Raw genomic sequence first — 27,815 nt, forward strand, 5'->3', positions numbered from 1 at the left:
TTGCTAATTTTGCAGACTATCGAAAATGTTGAAAACAATTTGACTGATAATATTTCTTCTTCTTTAAAGGCAGAATGACCCGCATCAACACAAACTGTTAATTCTATCTGCTGCAGGTTTGACTGTAAATTATTTTAGTTTCTAAATGAAGGACTATAGTTGAACATGCCATGGGAAGGCAATTAACAGTGTTTCTAGTTAGCGAGTTTTGAGAAGATTTGTAGCTCAGGTTGAGATTCTGGATGTAGGTTTGCTCGCTGAGCTGGAAGTTTTGCTTTCAGACGTTTCATCACCATACTAGGTAACATCTTCAGTGAGACTCCGAATGAAGCACTGGTGGTATAGGCTGCTTTCTATTTATATGTTTGAGTTTCCTAGGATTGGTGATGTCATTTCCTGTAGTGATATCATTTCCTGTACATTTTCTTGGGGGTAAATCCCATTTACCACCTTCTGAGAAAAAGAACCAGAAATGACGTCACCACAGGAAATTACGTCACCAACCCTAGGACACTCAAACATATAAACAGAAAGTGGGCTACACCACCAGTGCTTCATTCGGAGGCTCACTAAAGATCTTACCTACTATGGTGACGAAACGTCTGAAATTGAACCTTCCAGCTCAGCAAGCAAACCTATATCCAGTGTTTTCAGTTAGTTGCTTTGCCATCGCAAGTTTAGGATTTCAGATTTTGTGTGGCAAACTGACAATATGCAAGCAAGGAAAATAGCATCTGGGACCTGAGCAAATAAGACAATCAATTGTGAAGCTCGTTAACCAGATAGATTGAAAGATTGTGAAATGAACAGTGCCAGGATTGAGAAGGAAGTATAAATTAGAGTTGCTGAATTCAATGTCACACTAAGTACAGAATAAGAACTAATGAGAGTGAAGGATTGATTGAATGAAGGCGGTCACAATGCTGGAACTCCCTTCCTTCGTGTACTGTACATGTATCTTCCTCCTAGTGCGAATCACTCCTTTCTCAAGAGCAATTAGAGACAGCGATAAATTCTAGCTTAGCTGGCGGTACCCATATTCCATGAAAAAATGTGAAAAAAACATAAATAAACCACAGACTCAAAACGTAAAAGCAAAATCACATTTTTAAAATCTACAACAGCAATTAGGGTCTAGTACAGTAAAATTAAATGTTTTCAAAAGGAGACAGGTTGTTTCCCTTTTATTTCAATTTTTGTGACTGATTTCACATTCAATTCCATATTCCAATTTGCACTTCCAAGGTCAGATTTTGAGTTACTCATTAACCATTCTCAGTCTGATTTGTTAAAGATAAAGTTGCTTGCACTATTCACAAAGATCCTAGATGATTTGTAGAAGGCAGAGTTTTTTTTTAGTTTTCTCGTTTACAGAAATTGAGTGTCAGATCTCATAACTAGTTGAATGGCAAATATAAATGTAATGAATGGCCATTCTTGAGAGAAAAATCTAGGCTATTAAATCTAGCTCCTGTACAAGTAAAGCTAGTGATAACACTTTCATGTTCCTTTAGTGCTGAAAGACAATTTGAACCAATGATAATCCTACCTTTGAAGGCCACAGGAGCAGTACTTGAAACAAATGTAGATCTTGTCGGAAGTGGCACTAGCAACAAGAAAAGAATCATGGCGTATATTAAATAATGGTAACATATGCATATTTTTGAAAGATCTCCATGTGTAAAGTGTTTAGTTTACTAAACGTGAATACAGCTCTCAAAATTGACTGAAAATAATAGTGTAATGGATTTGTCATATTACACAATTTGGGTCCTACTCCTACAACAGCCAAATACAGTAATACTTCAGCAGTGTGGACTGCATAAGATTTAAGGTATTATTTCTCATTTTGATATTTGAAATGTAAACATCTACATTTAAGTTATTCCTAATACTTTTCTTTTATATGTGAGAAGCTTAATGCTAACAGGTCACCATGAAATAATCGGGATGGGACCATTCACCACAGCAGATTCACCACCGACAATTAGCCACTGCCCTTTGACCACTGAGGACGCTTAGCCACCGCCCATTGGGCACTGAAGACGATTCGCCACTGCAAATAAGTCGTATATTTTGAATATTGGTGGTATATAAAATTGTCGTTATATTGGTTAAGGTAGTGTTTGTGTTGTTTCAGTAACAACTTATTTTTGTTACAGGAGAGTTTTTTTTAAGCTTGTATATTTGGAACAGGAATTTTTCGTATAGAAACAGAAATTATTAGTAAACGTGGAAATAAGAAGTTTTACCATGAAGGTTTTACATATATTTTTGATAAACTATCCAAGGGTGATTCAAGTATTAAGTTTTGGCGATGTGAACAAAGGGGCTGATGTAATGGACGGATCCACACCAAGAGTGGCACTGTGATAGATTAGAAAGGCTGGCACTAGCTGAGGTATACAGTGCTAGTGAGCAGAAGGAGTGCTAGAGGCAGCTGTGGACAGTTTGTCTTGGAGGATGGAGAACAGACACAGAGGCAAAGACCCTGAACTGGACAGGAGGTTCTACCCAGTGCAGCTGTTACATGTGCACCCACATGTTAGAGTTCATTCAGCAAGTATATAATCATTGACCAAAATGGAGGAGTCCAACCGACTCACATTCACCATGTTGGCTCAGGGCCTTGAGCAAATTAGGTCCTCTATTAATGGAGTGGCCAACCTCACTGACATCAACACGCAAAAGCACTTGGACTGCCTGCAGGATCTGCACATTGACCTCTGGTAAAATGGATCTTCAGTGGCACAAATGGCACAGGGTCATCTCGGAGGGGAGAGCCTTCCAGTTTAGCAGTTTCTGCAGATGCTCCTATGATGAGGACGGCCAACAAATAAATTTTAGCCATAAGCTGAGCCAAGTTGAACAAATCGTCTCCACTCCCTTTGATGTCCTAGTGGAAGCAGTGGGTTGAAGAGTCTTGTGAGACTCCTTTTGTTGATGGCAGGACAAGGAAAGAGGGATAAGGAGATCAAGGGTTTCTCAATGGTGACTATAAGACCTCTGGGCAGATGAACATCCTTCATTATTGTGTTTACACATTCTGGGCTGTGTCTGTTAACATAAGGTATTTGACAGTGTCATACATCCCAATGGGAATATCAATGAAAGCACTCCTGAATAAGATTATCTCGGACATTTGTAACATTTTGAAATGACCTTGGAACCCCACATCAGATCTGGCTATCTTCATCAGCAGATGGGATGTTCTGTATCTTTATCATTTACCTTCTCCTCCTCCTCCAATGAGTTGTCACCTTCCAGGGCCTCACCATCCTCAAACTCCATGTATTGCTGAAGGACCACATTGTCGAGAGTTCAGCAGACCACTAACACATGCCACTTGATCAGTCCAGGTACTAGAACAGCACCTTGAGAGGTCAGTTCATTGATGGTCTTGGTGAGAGGATACTTTGATGTTTATATCAGAATCCCTACAATGTGGAAACAGGCCATTCAGCCCAACAAATCCACACCAACCCTCCAAAGAGTATCCCACTCAGACCCATTTCCCTACCCTACTACTCTACATTTATCCCTGACGAATGCACCCTGAACACATCCCTGAACACTATGGGCAATTTAGCATGGCCAATTCTCCTAACCTGCACATCTTTGCATTGTGGGAGGAAACCGGAAGACGCAGAGGAAACCCACGCAGATACCGGGAGAATGTGCAAACTCCACACAGAGTTTGAGGCTGGAATTGAACCCAGGTCCTTTGGGCTGTAAGGCAGCAGTGCTAACCACTGAGCCACTGTGCCGCCCTCTCTGAGGCACTCAGAGTAGTGGTCAAGTCTTCATGCCTTTGTCCTTTCAGATAACCATGGACTTTGGGGGTCAGAGTGAAGCATTGTAGCAAGTTGACTGCAAGGGAGTGAAGGAATCATAACAGTTGCCAGCAGAATGAGTGTCACATAGAGAGAGCACTTGCTGTGGTCACTGACCTAATGGAAGTTAAGGCAGATGTGCCCTCCCAGCTGAAGGGAAATATTGACTGGTTACTGAATACTGAATATTGACCTGGGGTAAGTTAGCAAGATGGGAAAATCACACCACCCTCTGTCCTTAAAAAAATGCATCTGTTATAAATTGAATGAAGGGACACAATGGTGAACAGCTGTTTGTGAGATCCAACTAAAATGTGCAACTAATCACTGGAATGATGCAGAAGTGTCAAATTTCAAGGTCAGAGGACCTTGAAAGCCACTGACACAGTGAGCAGTGCTGTGAGGTGTGACATCTTTGACAACAAGGGCAGAGGGGTCAGTGACCCTCTATTCGGATAGTCACATTCTCCTGCTGCACTGTGTCCCATCATGTCAAGGTAAACTTTATGCTGAGGATACAGCCTTCCTTTGCCTTTCCCAGCCCTTTATGCATCTCCTCTCTCATGCAAATATTCAGTGATGTTCCCTTCCTCAAAGGAAAATACTCCCCATTGTGACCATACTTCCACTGACAGCTAGTGCCTTCTGTGTGTTCAGTTTCCCCTGCCATGCAAATATGGTCTGCAGTCGTGCCCTTTGCTTATACCCCAGGAGGATGGAATCCATGTACAGGCTGAGCACTGACTGGGTTCTCCTCACTATTTATGCTATGCCATAGCAACCTATTTTCCAACAAGCGAGCCCTACTTTCTCTGGGAAAGTTTTCCTTGTTTCATGCAACCTATGTGGCCTTCTATGAAGATCTGAACATCCCTACAATGAGCTATTTAACAATGTTAATTGACCTTCATATGGATCAGGAAGAATAATGGGCCATTTCTATTCCTGACCTTAGTGAAACTGGCCAGGACCAGGAACAATGTCAGGTACAAGCTGGTGCTTGTACCATCTAATCCCTTCAGCGGCACACATTAAAATTCAACTCAACAGAATATTCTTTGTACTATTGACTCCAAGAAGTCTTTATAGTTTTTTTCTTCCTAATAGTAATGGCGAATATTGGTGAGTATGAAATTTTAATACTTTCACAGCCATGTGACATAACTTTTGATTCACTGTGTGCATGCTTTTCAGCTACTGCAAAAACCTAACAAACATGAATTTCAGTAAAACAATTTGTGGTACTGAATTTCATCATGATGTAGCATTCAATTTGTTTGAAAGCTTTGGGCACCATTTATTATTCCCCGATGTCAACTGGAAAACAGCAGTAAAAATTGCATTGAAGTATCAAAATGTTTTCATTCTTAATTTTATTGAACTAAAAAAAATAAACTTGCCACTCTCTTACCAAGTCAAAGGGCTGCTCTCTTATTAAAGACTGATAGTAGTTTAGCCTGAGGGTCACTCTGCCTCAGGTGAGCAGAGAGGTCGAGAAGGAGAGTCCTTCATGGTAACCTCAGTCAAAACAGGAATGGAACCTACACTGCTGGCATCACTCTGCATTGCAAACTAGCGATCTAGCCAACTGAATAATCTCATTGAATTAAGTCACACAAGTGATGCAAGTTTTACAGAATGATAATCCTTGGCATTCTCATATCTTCCAGTAACACATTCAATAATTAATAAAACAATACTGGTCATTCGTATGAACTGTAACTGTATTCCATGATGAATTAGCAAGCAGAATTCTTTTCTGATATCTTGCAAAACTGCAGCCTGATCTGTAGCTGCATCATGTGTTTAATGAGGTACTGCTTTAGTGAATTCAGAACATAAGGGGGAAGACAGAAAATTGGCCATGTTACTGCTTTGAACAAACTGCTACACCAGGGTCATGAATCTGATAACAGATTAAGGAAAATAGGATTATCAGGGCTGAGTCTAGTGTTGAATTTATCAATTCTTTAGGAACGTCTGTCTACCAAAACACAAAAATACTACTCTGTATTCATGAGGGCTATGGATAAGGTCTCTTCCTGAGGTGGGGGAGGCCAGAACTACAGGGCATTGGTTTAGGGTGAGGTGGGAAAGATTTAAAAGTGACCTAAGGGGCAATTTTTTCACACAGAGGATGGTGTGTGTATGGAATGAGCTGTTAGAGGAAGTGGTGGAGACTGATACAATTACATTTAAAAGGCATTGCGATGGGAATATGAATAGGAAGGTTTAAAGGGATATGGGCCAAATGCTGGAAAATGGGACTGGATTAATTTAGAATATCTGGTCGGCATGGACAACTTGGACTGAAGGGTCTGTTTCTGTGCTGTACATCTCTATTAAGAGACTGCTGGACATGCACATGGACAGCAGTGAATTGAGGGGTGCGTAGGTTAGATCATGTTATCTTAGATTAGGAATAATCTTCAGCACAACATTGTGGGCTGAAGGGCCTGTTCTGTGCTGTACTTTCTATGCTCTATGTTCTATGACTCTAGTTTTCCTCCAACATAATAGGCCCTCTGTCAGAAAATGATCTGACAATTCTTCACGTTTTTCAACCTCAAACTCTAATCCATCCTCTACACAACTGAGAATTGTTTGTAATTTGTTTTAATTTCTTCATATAGCCCAGCACTCAAGATATCTGTAATAACTTAGGAATTCTCGATTTGCAGGCATTATTCAGTTGTAACATGTCTGTAGGGCACAGAGTAAAGCTATTCTAAGAAGTAGGCTTTAATAAAAAAACTTTATCTAACCACATTTTTTACAGGTATAAAGATTATGCACCATAGTAGAAATCAGTTGGGTTTTACACTTCAAACTATATTGAAAATTAAACAATGAGTGTATTAATCAGATGAGTGTAATCTGTTAACTTCAGAATTACTCCACAACTTCAAAGCAAAACACCTGCATATGGTGACATGATATCATGACATTAATCTCAGTGAATTATTACAGCACCTTTCATACTCAATGTTATTGTGAAAGCAATGATATATGGCCTGTTATATCTACCAAATTTAAAGAAAATACAACATCCTGTCACAAAGATGCAATGCCTTTTAAACAGAATCTGTATTCACTCCCTACAAGATGGTAGCACTAAATGCTGCCACAGCTTTGCCATTCAGATATTAATAAACCACATTAGATAAACCTAATTATCCTGTGATTTCATCAGTGAAAATCATTCAAGATGTCTGTAAAACAGGAAATTAGAAGTTCATTTGAACATGCTCCTCAGGATTGATCTCCAATAAGTCAATGACCAGCAAAATGGCAAATAGTCTCACCAGCCTATATGTCATATCTACCTGCTTAACATGCCAATTGATTTTAGTTGGATTTACTGTTGATGATATTACTGCAGTCCATTTAATGAAATAGCACTCCTAGCTCCTAATGGTGGACGTAGAAGTCAGAAATTTCAGCATAAAGATCAGCCTACTTTGCACATTTTTTTTCCTAATGAGCGGCAAACATGCAGGATATGCTGTCTTTGAACATATAACTACCTTTAGATGAAAGGAATGACTCAAATGTATTCATTGTGATTCAAGTGTAATTTAACAGCACCAAAATGCACTTGCAATGTAATTCTACCTGTGAGAATTCACCAATAACTAAGTGATTAATGATCATACAGAACTTTCTACCTAAGATTCAATTCCTGATCTATACTCAACTAATTTCAGCCATTCAAAGATTTGAAGAGCTACAACTGGCAAGAGGACCATTGGACAGAAAGGTAAAATTTACACGATTCCTGCTAGGGATTGGACGCTAGATGACATAGCAGCTGCCACTTCCATATTATGTCAGGGGGCAGTTGTACTGTGGTAACTAATCCTGTGGCTGCAATAAAAAGGACAAGGTAAATGAGGGAAAAATGAGTATACAGTCAATGGTAAGACATAATTACAGTGGGAAGTTGTGGGAAATGTGCAGCTCAATTCCTAAACTGTACACCAGTTATGTGCCTCTCTGCAGAAAGTAAAAATTCATAAAACCGACACTGAATTGAGGTCAAGGTTTAAATGGGAACGATGGAAGTGCCAAAATATGAACTAGGAGACTGTCGCATGAAGAATTCTGTCAGGACATATCCTGGGAGATTAGTTCGACAATTTACAAGGAAATTTCAGAGGAACCTGAAAAGAGATCACTTATGCATGTTTGGAAAGCTCCTTTGGAAGAATTTGCCAACCTAATGTAAATGGTTAATAAAACAATAAGCCAGTTGGCATAGTGGCTCAGTAGTTAGTACTACTGCCTCATGGCGCCAGGGGCCCAGGTTCAATTCCAGCCTCGGGCGACTGTCAATGTGGAGTTTGCACATTTTCCGTGTCTTCATGGGTTTCCTCTGAGTGTTCTGGTTTCCTCTCACAGTCCAAAGGAGGTGCAGGTTAGGTGAACTGGCTGTGCTAAATTGTCCATAGTGTTCAGGGATGTGTAGATTAGGTGCATTAGTTAGGGGAATGGGTCTGGATAGGATACTCCTCCGAGGGTCAGGGTAGACTTGTTGGGCCAAATGACCTGTTTCTACACTGTATGGATTCTATAATTCATATTTTAATACTATAGTCACTGGGCTTATCTACATGGGCTTTATATTGCTCAAAGTAAACTATTTTGGCAGAAACTGTGCTATTGTGAGCTGCATTAATTCTTTGTGTGTGGATCTTTTACTGATGAAACCTAAAAGCCAAAATCTATTAAACAACGGAACTTACATGTGGATTGAAGAACTGAAGCAGCAGGTCCCTCCATATCTTGTAGGCGTGGGTACACAGTAATCTTGTACAGAGTATTGGGAAAGAGTAGTCTGAAACAATATGTGTCTTGGCCTGCATGCAAAGTGTTTTCCTGTGTCTTTTCACCTATAATTGAACAGAGAGGATATTAAAGATAAAGATGTTGCTTGTCTAAGGCAACAACATTGATGAGTTAGTTTATCTTGTAATTTTCAGTTTCTGATGGATATTATTTTGACAAATATCATCAGGGACATTATAATGATAACTTCTGTGGAAATTCAACACGAGCTAAAGATGTCACTTGTCATTTCAAATTTCCACTTGCTCCCACTCTGATCTTTGCAGCCATGGCTTGCTACAGTGTTCAGGTGAAGTTCAATGTAAGCTCAAGGTGCAGTACCATCTCTTTCACCTCAGCATTCTAAAACCTTCTGACCTCAACAATGACTTGAACAACATTAAGTTATTATGGTAGGCTCCTTCAGATGGCATTTTAAAATTATTTATTTATGGGATGTCAGCATAGTGAGTTGGACCAGAATTTATTACCCAGCTATTGAAAATGGTGGCGAGTTGCCTTCTTGAACTGCTACAATCCATTTGGTATACTATATCCATAATGCTCTTAGGGAGTGAGTTCCAAGATTTTGACCAAGCCACATTAAATTGTGGCTGGTGGGAAATGGTTCACAAGTGGTCATTAAAGGCCTCAATTGGAGCGAATTCAGACCTAGGCATTGTCAGTCCGACCATAAAATTGTGGAGTGGTCAGGGAGGGGTGGAGGGAAAAGGAAATCTAATCTTACATTCTTACACTCTTACCAGCCCCACCAAACCTCACTTGCAATTGCAAATCAACCAGCAGATAAATTTAAAATTCCACCCATAATCTCTGCCTCTACTTTCTTTTTTGTTTGATGATTCAGTTTTGTCTCATTTTTGCTTCATTGTTTCATTTATATATACAATTTATAGCCATTCACACCTGATGTAGACACTGTTTTTGTTCTTTTCTATCCCCATTACCATTCATTTTGGTTTTTGTATTGTGAAACCTTTTGTCACATAATTACCGACCGCTGCTAGGAAAAGGTCTATTATTCATCATTCTTCTGTTACACTGTAACTTGTGTGTTTTACACTTCTTGTGCACTTTATACTGTATACAACTGTGTAGTTTGTGCTGTCCATGTAGCACCCTCGGTCCTGGAGGAACGCTGTCTCATTTTTACTGTAATAACACCAGTTTCTGTGTGTAATTAAGAACCTTGTTACAGGACTGTTAAAATATCTTCATTTTCATGCTTCCAGCTGTTGGATTCGGTTTTTTTTATTTCAAAAATATACTTTATTCATAAAATGATTTGATGGTCTGTACATTTGATCATGCCATACATATGTTACAAACACAGATTCGAATTTATCCTTGTCATTTACAATCCTGTGCATTTTTCAATCTTGTACATATATTTGGCTGAGGCATCAGCAGAGCCCAAAAAAACGTCCACATGGGCCCCCTGTTCTTCTTTAGGCAGGCCGATCTTACACGGTGGTCTTTCCCCACCGCGCCTTGGCGGCAGCTGCCCCAAGCTTCAGCGCGTCCCTCAACACGTAGTCTTGGACCTTGGAATGTGCCAGTCTGCAACACTCGGTCGGGGTCAACTCCTTCAGCTGGAAGATCAACAGGTTTCGGACCGTCCAGAGAGCGTCCTTCACCGAGTTGATGATCCTCCAAGCGCAGTTAATGTTCGTCTCGGTGTGAGTCCCGGGGAACAGGCCGTAGAGCACGGAGTCCCGCATCACGGCGCTGCTCGGGACGAACCTCGACAAGCACCACTGCATTCTTCTCCAGACTTCCTCTGCATAGGCACATTCCAGAAGGAGGTGTGTGACAGTCTCGTCCCCCCCGCAGCCACTTCGAGGGCAGCGGCGGTGCGGCAGAGAGTGCGGGCGTGCATAAAGGATCTCACAGGCAGAGCCCTTCTCACCACCAGCCAAGCCACGTCTTGGTGCTTGTTGGAAAGTTCTGGCGATGAGGCATTCTGCCAAATGGCTTTGACAGTCTGCTCAGGGAACCGCTCGACAGGATCCGCCCTCTCCTTTTCCCGAAGGGTCTCAAGGACACTACGTGCTGACCACTTCCTGATGGACTTGTGGCCAAAGGTGTTTTTCCTCATAAATTTCTCCACGAAGGACAGGTGATACGGAACGGTCCAACTACTCGGAGCATTCCGCGGCAGCGAGGCCAGGCCCATCCTTCGCAACACCGGGGACAGGTAGAACCTCAGTACGTAGTGACACTTGGTGTTTGCGTACCGGGGATCCACGCACAGCTTGATGCAGCCACACACAAAGGTGGCCATCAGGGTGAGGGTGGCATTGGGCGTGTTTTCTCCCCCATTGCACCGGTCTTTGTACATTGAGTCTCTTCGGACCCGGTCCATCTTTGATCTCCAAATGAATTGGAAGATGGCCCGGGTGACTGCGGCGGCACAGGTCCTGGGGATAGGCCAGACCTGTGCCACATATAGCAATACTGAGAGTACCTCACACCTGATGACCAGGTTTTTTCCCGCGATGGAGAGCGACCGTTGCCCCCATCTGCCTAGTTTCTGTCTCATCTTCCTGATCTGCTCCTCCCAGGTCTTGGCGCACGCCCCAGCCCCCCCGAACCAAATACCCAGCACCTTCAGGTGGTCAGTCCTGACGGTGAAGGGGACAGAGGATTGGTCGGCCCAGTTCCCGAAGAGCATGGCCTCGCTCTTGCCTCGGTTTACCTTGGCCCCCGAGGCCCGTTCGAACTGGTCACAGATGCACACGAGTCTGTGCACGGATAGCGGATCCGAGCAGAAAACAGCGACGTCATCCATGTACAGGGAGGCCTTAACCTGCAGGCCCCCACTGCCAGGAATAGTCACCCCTCTCAGGCTCGCATCCTTCCTGATGGATTCGGCAAAAGGCTCTATGCAACACACAAACAAGGCAGGTGAGAGGGGGCATCCCTGCCTGACTCCAGATCTTACAGGGAAGCTATCTGATTCCCACCCATTGATTGAGACTGCACTGACAATGTTGGTGTAGAGCAGTCTGATCCAATTTCCGATTCCCTCCCCAAAGCCCATTTTGGAGAGGACATCCCTCATATATGTATGCGATATCCTGTCAAAGGCTTTCTCCTGGTCCAGGCTGATGAGGCAGGTGTCCACCCCCCTGTCCTGCACGTAGGCGATCGTATCCCTGAGGAGTGCAAGACTCTCAGAGATCTTCCTGCCCGGTACAGCACAGGTTTGGTCCGGGTAGATCACCGATCCCAGAGCAGACCTGACCCGGTTGGCGATGACCTTTGACAAGATTTTGTAGTCTGCATTTAACAGTGAGATCAGTCTCCAATTTCTAATTTCCTCCCTCTCCCCCTTCCGCTTGTAGATGAGGGTGATGATGCCTTTCCTCATGGATTCACTCATGGTACCTGCCCGAAGCATACTGACGTACACCTCCAGCAGGTCCTGGCCGATCAAGTCCCAAAGAGCGGAATAAACCTCGACCGGTAAGCCGTCGCTTCCGGGAGTTTTATTCTTTTCGAAGGACTCGAGGGCCTTGGTCAGTTCATCCAGAGATAGCGGCTGGTCCAGCCTCTCTCGTGTTCCGTCATCTAGGACCTCCGTGATAGAGGACAGGAACGACTGGGAGGCCGCGCTGTCGGTTGGCTTCGAGTCATACAGGCTGGCGTAGAAGGATTTGCTGATCCTCATGACGTCAGCCTGAGATGAGGTTACCGAGCCATCTTCTTCCTTCAGGCTGCTGAGCACGGAGCTCTCTTTGTGCACCTTCTGGAAGAAGAAACGTGAGCATGTCTCGTCCTGCTCCACCGAGCGGACCCTGGACCGGAAGACTATCCTGGAGGCCTCCGGGGCAAAGAGCGAGGCTTGCTGGCCCTTCACCTCCTTGAGGTCCTCCGTGACATCGACCCCCATCGTCTGCAGCAGGAGCAGGTTCTGCATACTTTCCTGGAGCTGGGACAGTTTTCCCCGCCTCTCTCTCGCCTCCTGGACACCTTTGAGGATAAAGAACCTCTTGATGTTCCCTTTTACTGTTGGATTCGGTTTTACTTTTGTTTCTGTCTGTAATCACACCTAAACTTGACTATCGTACACAGAGAACAGAATATGCATAACAAAGACACACATTAAATACCAAGTGACTGAATGTTACACATCTATCATACTTCTTCTATTTGCTCCTTCATTCCCCTCTCCACTTGCTCAAAACCCCTATTTCATTTCTTTCTATGCTCAGTTCTGATGCAGGGTCCTTGACTGGGAAACACTAACCCACTTTCTCTCCATTTGTGCAGCTAAGTATTTCTAGCCTTTTGTGTTTCTAATTCTGACAAATGAGAGTGTGTTCTTCAGAGGCTAGGCGCTTTTCAAATTGAAGCATTGGGTAACAGGAATGCAGTGTGACTGTATTATCAGAATTTCACTCCGAGCATCAGTTTTTTAGCTTGAGTATTCAATTGCCTTGTATTTTTAGCAGGCGAAAGTGAGGACTGCAGATGCTAGAGATCAGAGTTGAGAGTCTGGTGCTGGAAAAGCACAGCAGGTCAGACAGCATCCGAGGATCAGAAGAATCGATGTTTCAGGCAAAAGCCCTTTGTCAGGAATGAGGCTGAGAGCCTTGGGGGTAGAGAGATAAATGGGAGGGGATAGGGCTAGGGGGAAGGTAGCTGAGAATGCAAGAGGTGGATGGAGATGGAGGTCAAGGTGATAGGTCGGAGGGGAGGGTGAATGTATAGGTGGGAAGGAAGATTGACAGGTGGGACAAGTCATGAGGACTGTGCTGAGCTGAAAGGTTGGAACTGTGATAAGGTGGGGGAGGGGAAATGAGGAAACTGGTGAAATCCACATTGACGCCATGGGGTTGGAGGTTCCCGAGGCAGAAAATGAAGCTTTCTTGCTCCTGGCATCGGGTGGTGAGGGAGAGGCGGTGGAAGAGGCCCAGGACCTGCATGTCCTCGGCAGAGTGGGAGGGGGAGTTGAAGTGTTCAGCCACGGGATGGTGGGGTTGATGGGTGCAGGTGTCCCGGAGATGTTCTCTGAAGCGTTCTGTGTGGGCGTCCTGTCTCCCCAATGGAGAGGAGACCACATTGAGAGCAACAGACATAGTAGACGACATGTGGAGAAATGCAGGTAAATCTGTATTGGATGTGGAAGGATCCTTTGGGGCATTGGATGACGGTGAGGGGAGAGGTATGGGCGCAGGTTCTGCACTTCTTGTGATGGCAGGAGAACATGCCGGGAATGGAGAGTGAGTTGGTAGGTGGCATGGACCGAACAAGGGAGTCATGGAGGGAATGGCCTGTCCGGAATGCAAATAGGGATGGGGAGGGAAATATATCCCTGGTGGTGGGGTCTGTTTCTGGGTGGCACAGGATGATGCAATGTATCTGGAGGTTGGTGGGGTGAAAGGTGAGGACTGGGGGGTCCTGTCCTTGTTATGATTGGAGGGGTAGGGTTCAATGGCAAAGCTGCGGGAAGTAGAGGAGATGTGCTGGAGGGCATCACCGACCATGTGGCAGAGGAAATTGCAGAAGGAGGCTATCTGGGATAATCTATAGTGGAACTGGTCCTCCTGGGAGCAGATGCGGCAGAGGCGGAGGTGTTGGGAATAAGGGATAGCACGTTTTACAAGAGGCAGGGTGGGAGCAGGTGTAGTCCAGGTAGCTCTGGGAGTCTGGAGTTTGTAGTACATGTCTGTATTGAGTCAGTCGCCGGAAATTGGGATGGAGAGGTCCATCAAGGAAAGGGAGATATCTGAGATGGTCCAGGTAAACTTGAAGTCGAAGTGGAAGGTGTTCTGAAGTTGATGAAGTGTTCAGCCTCTTTGTGGGAGCACAAGTTGGCACCGATACAGTCATCATCGTAGCAGAGGAAGAGGTGGGGAATACTGTTGGGGCCCATCCAGGTGCACATGGCTACCACTTTGGTCTGGAGGGAGTGGGAGGATTCGAAGGAGAAATTGTTGAGGGTTCAGCCAATCGGATGAGGGTGTCAGTGGAAGGGTACTGGTTGGGTCAGCAGGAGAGGAAAAAATGGAGGGCTTGGAGACTTTTCTCATGGCAGACAGATATGTACAGGAACTGGATGTCCATGGTGAAGATGAGGCATTGGGAACCGGGGAAATGAAAGTTATGGAAGAGATAAAGGGCATGACTAGTGTCCCAAACGTATTTGGGGAGATCCTGAACCAAGGGGGACAGGACCTTGTCAAGCTATGCAGAGATAAGTTTGGTGGAACAGGAGCATGCTGAGATGATGGGTCAACCGGGGCAGTCAGGTTTATGAATTTTGGGTAGGAGGTTAAACCAGGTGGTGTGGGGTTCCCAGACTCTGAGGTTGGAGGTTGTTGCTGGGAGATCCACATAGGTGATGACGTTGTGGATGGTCTGGGAGATAACAGTTTGGTGATGGGAGGTGAGGTTATGGTTGAGGGTGCAGTCGGAGGAGGTGTCAGCAGTGTAGATGTAGGTGCGCCAAACTATCACTGCACCCCTGGAAGAACGTGTTGTCACAACCACCTGATGAAGGAGCAGCGCTTCGAAAGCTAGTGCTTTCAAATAAACCTGTTGGACTATAATCGGATGTTGTGTGATTTTTAACTTTGTCCATCCCAGTCCAACACTGGCTCCTCCACATCATGTTGAGCAACAAGACATTGGTAAGACCACACAAAGCGTACTGAGTACAATTCTGATCACCCTGCTATAGGAAGGATGTTATTAAATTGGAAAGGGTGCAGAAAAGGTTTAGAAGATTGCTATCAAAAGTAGAGCATTTGAGTAATAAGGAGAAGCTAAATAGGCTTGGACATTTTGCCTGGAGCATAGGAGGCGGACGGGTAGGAGACAACATTTTCACACAGAGGATAGTGTGTATTTAGAACAAATTGTCAGAGGAAGTGATAGAGGCAGGCACAATTACACGTTTAAAAGACATTTGGACAGGTACCTGAATAGGAAAGGTTTAGAGAGATATGGGTAAAATGCAGGCAAATGGAACTCGTTCAGTGTGGGGAAACCTGGTCAGCATGAACGAGTTGGACCAAAGGGTCTGCTTCCATACTGTATGACTCCATGACTCCAAATCTTTGTGAACAAATGAAGCAAGTGCTACCACTTTCAAAGGTGTGTCTACATTTATAAGAAAAACAGTTAACGAGGCAAAGGAACTTGCTTGGAAAAAATTCTAAACAGTAAAAAATGTTAATTACAAGCTTCAGTTTAAATATATCCAGTGAATTCTCTGAGCAAATGTACCTTTCATGGACTCTAAGACAATCCTGAAAGTTGAGGATTGAGGGTGTCCTTCCCACTTAGCACACATGCTGGTCAACTGGACCTGATATGTATGAAGATCAGTTACATTCAAGTACACTGCAAAACAAAACAACTGCTTTAGGTCATGAGAGATTAGCAAAATCTTATAACAGCCCTTAAAGAATAAATAGTTAGAATGGACAGTGCTGCTTCCAATGCTAGATGGTAGTATTCTGAAAAATGTATGAGAAATGGAATTAGTTGAATTGTAATTGTTGTTTATGTTAGGCTTCCAGCAATAGTAGTAAATAATTTTATAATTTATTGTATAATTTTATAATTTATTATATAATTTTACCTCAGCTCTCACATTGCCATGATCCCAAATTCAGTTCAATTCAAGAAGCACCTTTGTTCTTGCTTCTGACTCCCATACTTCCCACTCCCTAGACCCCTACCCTGAGAGACATATGGCAAACATTAACTTTCATTTCCAAGGATGATCCTCTCCAGGATTCCAGGGCGTTTTAGCAGCAGCAGACATGATCTCCACCAACATGCTGCTGAATTGTGGATTGACCAGCCTCTGGCCAGCAGTTACTCATACAGGTCAAAAGCCTGCTAGCATCCACTTACCTGCCCGATTGCCAGAAAATCTAGCAGCATTTCACATCATGATGCAGTATGCATTTTCCTCCTCTGCTCCCTGCTACTTTCAAACTTTACTAGCTCTGCCTCTCCTGAACTTTCTCCTTAGCTTTAAGCCACAAAGTTGAAATAATTTAATGCAATTGAGTGAGAGACTTATGACTGAAGTTATTGAAGCAACTGAAAACATTCAAATAAACCTGCAACAAGTTGTCAAACTCCAGTAGGATATAATGAATGCAAAACAAAATCTAAATAGCTGAAACAAAAGATAAAAGCAAATTACTGCGGATGCTGGAATCTGAAACCAAAAGAGAAAATGCTGGAAAATCTCAGCAGGTCTGGCAGCATCTGTAAGGGGAGAAAGGAGCTGACGTTTCGAGTCTAACTGACCCTTTGACTGTATGACTCCAGACCTGCTGAGATTTTCCAGCATTTTCTCTTTCAGCTGAAACAAAAGGACTCTTTCTGCAGGAAATAATCACAATCTATTCCAATGTGGAGTCAGTTCTGCCTTTGGCACTTGATGACAGTCCAACTTCTGAGTGGAAGTGCTTTCACTTCAAATTCATTAGGATATTTGAAAGACAATTTTAACTTTGAATGGTTGGCAGATAAAGTCGCTAATGGGAGTCAATGTCATGGTGTTCTTGTCCTTCTACGAGGGTTTACATTTTAACTTGTTTTTCTGATCAAAAAACAATGTACCACCTGTAAACTGATGGAATTCATCTTGAAAGCTCAATTGCTGATTTAACCAAAAGCTTGTAGGAGAAGCTCTCCCATTAGACCAACATAGTGGGAAGATGAGTCAATACGAGAAGAAACTTAAAGTTTGAGATTTTATGTATTTTTGATTTCTTTGTAGAGTTAGAAGTAAACATGCTTAGAAAGCCCTCACAAAAGCCCTAACCCTAACCCTACCAAAACCACCTGATGAAGAGGCAGCGCCTCGAAAGCTAGTGCTTCCAAATAAAGGTGTTGGACTATAACATGGTGTCGTGTGATTTTTAACTCACAAAAAAGTTTAGCGCATCCTCGCTCCCCGAATGTATTGACCCCCTGAATTTCTTTCCGACATTTCTTGTCAGTTTTGGCCCCAGGGCTGAGTTTAAAATCTACTTACACAATCCCATGGTCAGGATAACTTGTTGATTGCCTCAGCTTTCTCCTGCACAACTGCCATTCACATTAATATCAGGAATTTAGATTTCTTTGTCTTGCTCATTCACACACAGTCAAAATTAAACTAAAATATTTACCTCGATGTTCTTTGAAGATATATAAAGAGTGGTATTCATAACATTTTGTAGCTACGGAAACTTGCTCCAATCAAGAGAGCTGATGGAATAGATTGGTGGGCCCTGGGTAATTACTTGTAACACCCATATTCAGATAACACAGTAAATTCAGTTGATGACAGCTGACATTACAGTAGTCCCCTTAGAATTTCTGTTACATTAATAAAGTCACAAAGATATCAGGAGAACTCTTCATGTTTCAAGCAGCACAGCAGGATCTTTAATTTTCATCTCATAGGCAGAGGTACTAGTTTAACACCTCAGTTTTGACAATGCAATATTCCTTTAGTATCCACTGATCCAAAACATTTGCAGGAGATGCCAATTTTGTTTGAAACCAATGGTTTAGGCATCTAACCTTTTAGGTACTTGTTAAAGATCCCATAGCACTATTTTGAAGAAGAACAGATGGGTTAACACCTAGCATTCCATCCAATATTCAAATTCGGTTTCTGGGACATGCTGTGTGCTAATTTGTTTCCATATTTCCGACATCATAACAGTAATTATACTTCATTGGCTGGGAAACGTTTGAGCTGTCCAATGGTCATGAAAGGCGTGAAATAAATGCAAATTGTCCTTTGATCTTCCAGCCTAGATTATATGCTCAATCACTGGAGCCATGACTGATCCCTCAACCTTCTAGCTCAGAAGCAGGAATGTTATCAATTGAACGGATTTATTGATAATAGAATATAAACTTTCTGATAATTGTGAATTTGTCATTTCTTCTTGCCTATCAAGAGCCCTGTATGCAAGCCATAGGAACTTACAAGTTGTAGCTTTTCCTGTAACAGTTGTGCTGTTGCCATTTGGATAGACTGCAAATACTTCAACATTATATTCTAGGCCAGGCTGCAGATTCTTAATTACTATTGAATCTGCATCCTCTCCTGTCATCACTTCCATGGTTTGATCTGTAAACAAAAGAAACACCATAATTCTCCTCATCTACAATATATCGAACAAAGTAACACTAAAGAATGAGTTAAAGAAATTGGCAGCTAAAGCCATATTGATTATTAAAGATGACACCAAAGCTTAATTCTGAACAATAAAAGATGAGACAACAAAGATCTGATTGCAAGCACAATAACAGTTAAGACTCAGAGTAGCCTCGTGTTTTGAAATCAAAGTACTCTGATAGTTCAGATGGATGATCTTCAAGCATGTTCCTTTTTTTAAAGGAGCTATTATTTAACCACATAAAATATTTCCATCTGCAACTGAAGTAAATAGTCAGGGAAGTGACTATTCATAGTGATTATTGTAGCCCCAGCAAATAGGATTTAGATTTTCAAGTGCACAGCTCATTAATAAGCTAATTCACATGATTAAAAAATATAATTAAAATTGCAAATAGAATAATATCCTTTATCCCACTGGAGCTGGGATAAGACATGTTTCAGTTGTGTGGAGCCTTGGTTAGATCACATCTGGAGTACTGCATTCATTTTTCTCCACCATATGTCTGGCAGTACATACTGGTCATCAGTAGTTTACATTTCAGATTCAGCAGAATAAAACCACAGTTAAACTCTGAGGACAAATTGTATAAACTTAATTTTGTTCTTTTGATGAGTCATCTAATCTAACATATTGATGAGTCATCTAATCTAAACTATTGGGAGAATACAAAACAAGGTGGCAGAGTAACAAATTTAAAACTACAGTTTTTTTATTCATTCACTAGATCTGGGCATCACTAGCTAGGCCAGCATTTACTGCCCAGAGGGCAGTTAAAAATCAATCATGTTGCTGTGGGTCTGGAGTCACGTGTAAACCATACCACATAAAGATGGCAGTTTCCTTCCTTGAATAACATTAGTGAACAAGGATGGGTTTTCCCTACAATCAGCATGGTTTCATGGTCATTATTAGATTCCTAATTTCAGACTTTCGTTAAAAATTGAACTCAAATCCCACTATCTGCTATGGTAGGATTCAAACTCAGGTCCCAAAACATTATCTAGGCTTCTGGATTACTTGGCTAGCGATAATGCCACTCGGCCATTCCCTCCCACTAAAGCTACCATTCAGGAATGCATCAAAAAGCAAACTGGGGTAATAGAAATCTGGAATTGTCTCATTTTAAAAATAACTGAATGATGAGTCAATTGAATCAGATAACTTTTTTCAGCAAAAGCCTCCAGGGTGTCTCATTTTGAAGAAAAATCCCATTCAATTTGAAACATTTATTTTCTTCTTTCTCTTTCTTTCAAGCCTGTTGCATTTTCCCAATACTCCAGCATTTCCAGTACTTTGCTTTAATTAAAAATATGAAGTGTTATGAATCACATGGCAGGTTTATGAGGTTGAGGTACAGATTTTGCACGTTTTTCATCCCCTTATTTTCTGTCAACCCCTTTATGAATAAAAGGTGTTGAAAAGTGAAACTAGTCTAAACAACTTATATTAGAAGTAATTTCACATGACTCTTTTTCATAAGTTCAAGTAGGCATCACATGCAAAGTGAACTTCCATTCACAATCCTAACCCTGTATTCAAGGTGAAATCCTAACTCCGGAGGGAACCCTTCCACAAAATTAAGGTAAATCTTCACTTACCAGGAGCTGCCTGATAAATCACAGCATATCCTAGTGGTTGTGTGTCAGCTTTATCCCACATAACTCGGAAATGATTGTACCAAACTTCTGAGATACGCAGGTTAGTTGGTGGATTAAATGGTACTGCAGGGATAGAAATTAATATAGTATGAAATGGTGTATATAATTGCTAATGAAATAAAGCTACACAATAATCATATATATAAAAGGAAAGCTTTTGCATTTGATATCATAGGGCCTTAATTGGTAATTTTGTACTCAAACTTCCTTGTATTTGCTTTCCTTCAAGAACTAACCTTCTCTCCTATGATAACATATTTCCATACCAGACTGATGCCACGTTTTCATCGTGCCAATTTCTGTCTTCTTGAATGTTAATGGTTTTAATATGAACACTGAATTCTTGGAACCTTTATATTAATAAACATTTGCACAGAATGCTTTTAGAGACCTTTAACATTTAAACAAATGGCATTATTTGCTAAAAGGGATTTGCTGGTTTCACTTGTTCTGAGGTCAGTGGAAATTTAAGTTTGGAATTTGACTGTGGGACACCAGTCACAAATGCACCTCTCTACTATTCTCATTCTTGATCTGGTAAAAACAAATGAACACTCTTGAGCCTGCATGGTTTAAGCGAGCAAAGTTTTATTTGATACAAAGGATAATCTCATCTTGGTTACCCAAAGTAGTTTTCAAAAGCAGAGTTTTCAGCACACATTCAAAACCAGAAAGACCCTGTAATGTCAACTGTCAGCTTTTGGTCTGCTCACTTCTGTAATAATTCAACCGTGTTTACTGGATTATGCTCTTCCCTTATCTTTTTGTTCTGTATAGCAATGAATAATATGCTTACACAGGCTGATATTGTTACAAAATGGAAGAAATCAAGCATAGCTACAAAAACAGAAATTGCTGGAGAAGCTCAGAAGCCCCCTACCTGAAACATTAATTCTCATTCTTCTCCACATATCCTGATAGATTTGTTGAGTTTCTCTAGTAATTTCTGTTTTTGTTACACATTTTCAGCATCCATAGTTCTTGGTTTTGTTTAAGCATAGCCACAGCACTTATTTCAAAGCATGTTTTAATTTAAATCTAGTATTAAATCCTTTGTCCCTTCACAAGGCTAATTTCTTAAAAGTAGATGCATGAATATTTTTGAAGAAAGTGATTTAGGTCAACTCTGTCAGGTGTTCCTATGTTAGTATTCCACAGTGTCACAAATTATCCTTATTGTATGAAACTTAGAAACCTAACCTTATTTACTATTTTGATTTCTGCCTTATCAAATAACAAATAGCATTCAAATAAAGTGTAGAAATGTGAGCAGAACATTAAACAGACGAATATTAAAATTAACATGGAAATATATGCACATTTTATGCTAATCTGATTGTTTTGGAATCAGCCAAAGAATTCTGAAAAGAGCAGAGTTGTGGATTTAACAAAACACAATGTAAAGTAGAAACTGTATCTTTGTGCACTATTTCCAGGAAAATGGCTCTTAAACCGCTTGTCTTGTTCACCAATTATTTTATTATGAAAGGAATGACTGCAGCTTCCCATACCTTACATAGCATAATACATAATTTACTGTGTTCTTGTTCATTGTGAAACATTGGATAGACTCTAATGTACTATTCTATTGGGCATTTGGTGGTTATTAATCAGATGGGAGGATGGTGGCAGGGAGCACGCCACATCCTGTCTCCAACTGGATTAAGCCTGTAGCAGAATGCTCAGCAGGCCTTCCCATCTCATCACCAATTTAGGCCCTTAGGACAGTTAAAGATGACTTAAGTGGCTAATCTTGTCACTGCTGATATTAATTGGCAATAAGTCTCACCATGTTAAGAAACACAACCTAACCTGGGACGTTTGTGTCTGTGTGTGTGCGTGCGTGTGCGTGTGCATGCAAATGGGGGGTGTCCTTCATTCAAAGGCAATCAACACTGGAGAGTTGGAGGGGGGCTACGGAGAGGACTCTTCGTGCAGATGTACTCTTCCCCCATCCCTCACCCCACAACCACAATTCCTCCCAGTCACTCATCTGTGGCCTGCAATCTACGGGTGGTGCTAGCCTCAGAAATGAGTCGTACCAGTAGCAGTATCTGCCACCCAGTGACATTGCAACTCAATAGAATTTTGGCTCTTTAATCTTGGGCAAGACACACTGCTTCCCTAGTCAGTACCTGAGCAGCTCTTAATTTAGCATGCCTTCCCTGAAAAAGAGGTGATGCGGGACTTTCATCAGCTCTCCAGCTGATGGACTAGAACCCCAATGTCTCCATTAATAACCATTCAGTGTGTCCAAAATGGTGAGAAAGCTGACAAACTGCAAATTACATCAATTATACTTACAGGTTTTGCCCTCTCTGGATATACTGGCGTCATCACCTGAAGTATAGACGGCAGTGACTGTGACCTCATACACAGTGTCTGCAGTTAGTGCCTGTATTACGATGTTGTTTCTCTTAACAGGTACGATCTGAAAAATTACAAAATTTTCACTTAACTAATGCTCAAGTTTTGATCATTTAGAAAGCTGTATAAAATGAAATCAAATCCTCTCCCTTTGTTTGTGTGTGTTAATTGCTGTTGAAAACTATTAAGCAGCTTTATAATGATGATGGTGTTCCAGTAATACATAGCTCATGATGTACTCAGTGTGAAAGTTTGAATTCAATTGTCAATTCAATTGAAACGTCTCAGCAGATAAAAAAAAATCGCTGGACTTTCTGATAGCAACCATGTAGTTAAACTAAAGAAAAGTGAGACATGTTATTTTTAAACTTAGATTTAAATCTATATTTAAAACTCATGAGATTAGATTTTAATTTGAGGCAAATCAACCTGACTTTTAAGTGAGAGTTCTTAATGGTGAACCTGAAGAGCACTTGCCTCATTTGTGTGTATAAAATATTCAAATACATTCATATATAAGGAGCAACAGGGTAACTAGAGAAAGGGTTGGTCCATTCTCGGACAAAGGAGGAAAGTCATGCATGGAGTCAGAGAAAACGGATGAGATTCTTAATGAATACTTTGTATCAGTATTGACCGAGGAGAATGTTGAGATTAGGGATAGATGTTTGATTATTCTAAGTCAGGTTGGCATGAGGAGGGAGTAAGTATTGTGTATTCTAAAAGACATTAAGGTGGACAAGTCCTTAGGTCTGGATCGGATCTATCCCATGCTACTGTGGGAAGTGAGATAGGAAATAGCTGGGGCCTTAACAGATATCTTTGCAGCATCCTTGAACATGGGTGAGGTCCCGGAGGACTAGAGAATTGCTAAAGTTGTCCCCTTGTTTAAGGCGGGTAACAGGGATAATCCAGGTAATTATAGACTGGTGAGCCTGACGTCAGTGGTAGGGAAGCTGCTGGAGAAGATACTGAAGGATAGGACCTATTTATATTTGGAAGAAAATGGGCTTATTAGTGATAGGCAACATAGTTTTGTGCAGGGAAGGTCATGTCTTACCTACTTAATAGAATTCTTTGAGGAAGTGACAAAGCTGATTGCTGAGGGAAGGACTGCAGGTGTCATATACATGAACTTCAGTAAGGCATTTGATAAGGTTCCGATCGTAGGCTGATGGAGAAAACAAAATCGTATGGGGTCCAGGGTGTACTAGCTAAATGGATAGAGAACTGGCTGGGCAGCAGGAGACAGAGTGTTGTAGTGGAAGGGAGTTTCTTAAAATGGAGAACTGTGACCAATGGTGTTTTACAGGGATCCGTGTTGGGACCACTGTTGTTTGTGATATACATAAATGATCTGGATGAAGGTCCAGGTGGTCTAATTAGCAAGTTTGCAGATGACACCAAGATTGATGGAGTAGCAGATTGTGAAGGGGACTTCCAGAGAATGCAGCTGAATATAGATAGATTGGAGAGTTGGGCAGAGAAATGGCAGATGAAGTTCAATCCGGCAAATGCGCGGTGATACATTTTGGAAGATCCAATTCAAGAGTGAACTATACAGGAAATGGAAATATCCTGGAAAAATTGACTACAGAGAGATCTGGGTGTTGAAGTCCATTATACCCTAAAGGTGGCAAAGCAGGTCGATAGAGTGGTCAAGAAGGAAAATGGCATGCTTTCCTTCATCAGACAGGGTATTGAGTACAGGAGTTTGCAGGTCATGTTACAGTTGTATAGGACTTTGGTTCGGCCACATTTAGAATACTGTGCACAGTTCTGGTCGCCACATTACCAAAAGGATGTGGACACTTTGAAGAGGGTGCAGAGGAGGTTCACCAGGATGTTGCCTGGTATGGAGGGTCCTAGCTATGAAGAGAGGTTGAGCAGATTAGCATTACTTTCATTAGAAAGACGGAGGTTGAAGGGAGACCTGATTGAGGTCTACAAAATCATGAGAAGCATAGACAGGGTGGATAGCAAAAAGCTTTTTCCCCAGAGTGAGGGACTCAATTACTAGGGGTCACAAGTTCAACGTGAGAGAGGAAAAGTTTAAGGGAGATATATGTGGAAAGTTCTTTACGCAGAGTGTGGTAGGTGCCTGGAGCACGTTGCCAGTGGATGTGGTAAAGGCAAGCACGATAGCGTCATTTCAGATGTATCCAGACAGATGCATGAATGGGCAGGGAGCAGAGGAACACATCCTTAGGAAATAGGTGACAGGTTTAGATCGAGGATCTGGATCAGAGCAGGCTTGGAGGACCGATGGGCCTGTTCCTGTATTGTAATTTTCTTTGTACCATTAAGATATAAAATGTTGCTCTCGATCACACTTCCTAGCTTAATAGTAATCATTAAAAAAATTATTTCCTTCTGGTTGCTTCTCAGGGTAGCCATAAAATTACCAACAGCCTTTAACTTACCAATGTCTTAAAACAATAATAATGAAGCATTTAACTGTGAATCGAGCAATTAGACTTGTTGGGCTGAAAACAATCACAAATTCAGGATGTTATCAGTACAATATATTTTGTGTTATATGGTAAATGGTAAATGAGTTGGATTTGATACTCCCCCACCAGCAGGTTTGAAGACTAAGTGGACATATAAAATTGGGCAGTAGGTCCGAAGCCCACAGTAGAGGTCTCAAAAGTGTCATCATCCCCACCATTTTCTCCATTCCAGGCCTCTCAAACTCTGACCTCCATAGCCCTTATTCAGGCTTGCCAACTTGGCATCTGGCAAGATCCCAAATGCTTCAAGACCCTACCCACTCATCTCCACAAACTCTGAGTGCATTAGTGGCAGCTCTCTGGGTCTCCCTGTGCCTGACAGGGAAATCCCACTTCCACTATATCAATGTAAATTATGAATTATTATATTAATAATTTCGCTGTACCAAACCACACTTGAATAGCATAAAAGCCAGAATAGTAATAGGCGTGAGTGACAAAATCAAGGTGAAAGAATGAGAAGACAAATTTCAATTTAACAAGACAGGCAAACCATTGCAACAATTGAGCATTAGAGAGCAAATCAGGGTCCAAACATTCAACACTCTCAACTGAAGTTAGGCCTAGTGGCAATTTGGGATTGAGAGTTATGCATTGACTAGTTTTCAAATCAATCCTACACAGTGAAGGATCAGATATTCTGTAACATATGATAATTAATTTGTATGCTGGAACTGTACACTATGAGATGGATGAAGGGTACTCTATCAGTTGTGTGCCATGTTTGCCTTCTGAGGAGGTTGTTACAGTTTTTTGCTGAGGCACATTGGAATTGGCGATTGATGAGTTGAGCATCATATCTCATTCTTATGAGGGCATCTTTCAACATCTGTAGATGTCTGTCACATTCTTCCTCTTCTGAGCAGTTCACACATACACAGGATCTGCTCAGATGAGGAGGAATGGATGAATAGACACCACACAACAATCGCCAGGCAGGAGTGTTCCTTCCCAATCAGGGGACACTTCAGCGGCCAAGCACATTCAGCCTCCGATTTTCAGATAAATGTCCTCCAAAGTGGTCTTCGACAATGTAGAATTACCGATCAGAAACTGATAGCCAAGTTCCATACCCATAAAGAATGCCTCATCCATGATCTTGGATTCATGCTGTGCTACACTTAACCGCACCATACTGGTCTGTTTGTAAAATCTTCCTTACTGTTCTGTTTTGACACCAAAACCTTAATAACTTATAATCTCTCTACCTTAATTAGGTTGTACAGTTTTGGATTACTTGTTACTTTGGTAAGACCCTCGTTAAGTGACTTTTATATCTATCATTTTATTCCAGCCATTTGGTTGGTTGCTGGATCATCTTTTGATTGCTTGTAATTATCCCTCTGCTTTAATTAATCAGATATAGGTCATCCCTTCACTTTCTATTCACATTTTACCCAAACTGTTTGACACTTCTGATCACCTGCAAAGGCTGGTTATGTAGCCTGTCAACACTCCATTCACACCATTTGTATTAGCTTTTGACACTCTTAATTATCTAAAATTATCTTGCAATTATCTCTCTGCCTATAAATTCTGTGCCTGTGCGCTGCCCTCCACTTCACAACCTGATGAAGGAGCAGCACTCCAAAAGCTTGTAAAAACACGGAAGACCAATAAGGAGCACTTCAAGAACTCGGATATTGTCCTTAGATGTTTTCTCCCAGGCGGGTGTATGCCTCAGAAGGGGAAAAGTGTATTCCAGGCAAGGCTGGGTTACACATGTTGGAAGATAAAGTGAGAGTGATCAAAAATGCCCTGGCGCACACAACTATACCAAAGATTAGGCTTTTCCTTGGGCTGGTGAATAATTATGGCAAGTCCATAAATAACCTGGCCTCCATCCTGGCGCCTTTGCGTCAACACATAAAGGGTCAGCCTTGGAAATAGTTCTGTTGCTACGCCATAGCTTTCAGGGAGTTGAAGAAACAGCTATCGTCCTCAAAGGTGTTTACACACACTATGATCCGAAGCAAGATCTGGTATTGACATGTGATGTCTCCCCATATGGCACCTGCATAGTATTAGCTCATAGGTGGCCCAGTGGAGAGAAGTGCCCAATACCATATGTATCCAGGACTTTGGCTAATGCAGAGCATCAATAGTAATTAATAAAAGGATTAGAAATAGCATGAGGAAAAGCTTTCCACCTAGAGGGTTGTGGGTGTCGGGAATTCGCTGTCCAGTCTCGTGGCTGAGGTAAAAACCCTTAATTCATTTATAAGAAATATGAATCTGTATCTGAAGTCTGTAAGCCAAGTGGAAATGGAATGGGTGGTTACTTTATTCAGCCAGGTAGACATGCTGTTCTATAGTTCTAATGATGAATCAGCAAGGGTGGACTATCCCCATCAATACTTTCTACTTGGTCACCACTATTCTTATCTCCAGAATGTCTCATAAAATCCAGCCCTATCTTTAAAAACAAAATATCATCTCCCT

At 41.8% G+C, this 27,815-nt stretch overlaps 1 protein-coding gene across 2 annotated transcripts in view; it reads right to left on the reverse strand.

The window, feature by feature from the left end:
- Positions 1-27,815, reverse strand: part of LOC140463034 (collagen alpha-1(XIV) chain-like) — a 186,691-nt gene that overhangs the window by 72,891 nt on the left and 85,985 nt on the right. For both annotated transcript variants that reach the window (XM_072556643.1, XM_072556644.1), the window contains exons 20-25: positions 22,798-22,924; positions 20,434-20,556; positions 18,640-18,783; positions 15,918-16,034; positions 8,579-8,725; positions 1,550-1,606 (exon numbers count right to left, since the gene is read on the reverse strand). In XM_072556643.1, the coding sequence (XP_072412744.1) occupies positions 1,550-1,606; positions 8,579-8,725; positions 15,918-16,034; positions 18,640-18,783; positions 20,434-20,556; positions 22,798-22,924 (715 nt within the window). The remainder of the gene's footprint in view (positions 1-1,549; positions 1,607-8,578; positions 8,726-15,917; positions 16,035-18,639; positions 18,784-20,433; positions 20,557-22,797; positions 22,925-27,815) is intronic.

Source organism: Chiloscyllium punctatum, chromosome 37, assembly GCF_047496795.1.
Source record: "Chiloscyllium punctatum isolate Juve2018m chromosome 37, sChiPun1.3, whole genome shotgun sequence".
Classification (NCBI taxonomy): domain Eukaryota; kingdom Metazoa; phylum Chordata; class Chondrichthyes; order Orectolobiformes; family Hemiscylliidae; genus Chiloscyllium; species Chiloscyllium punctatum.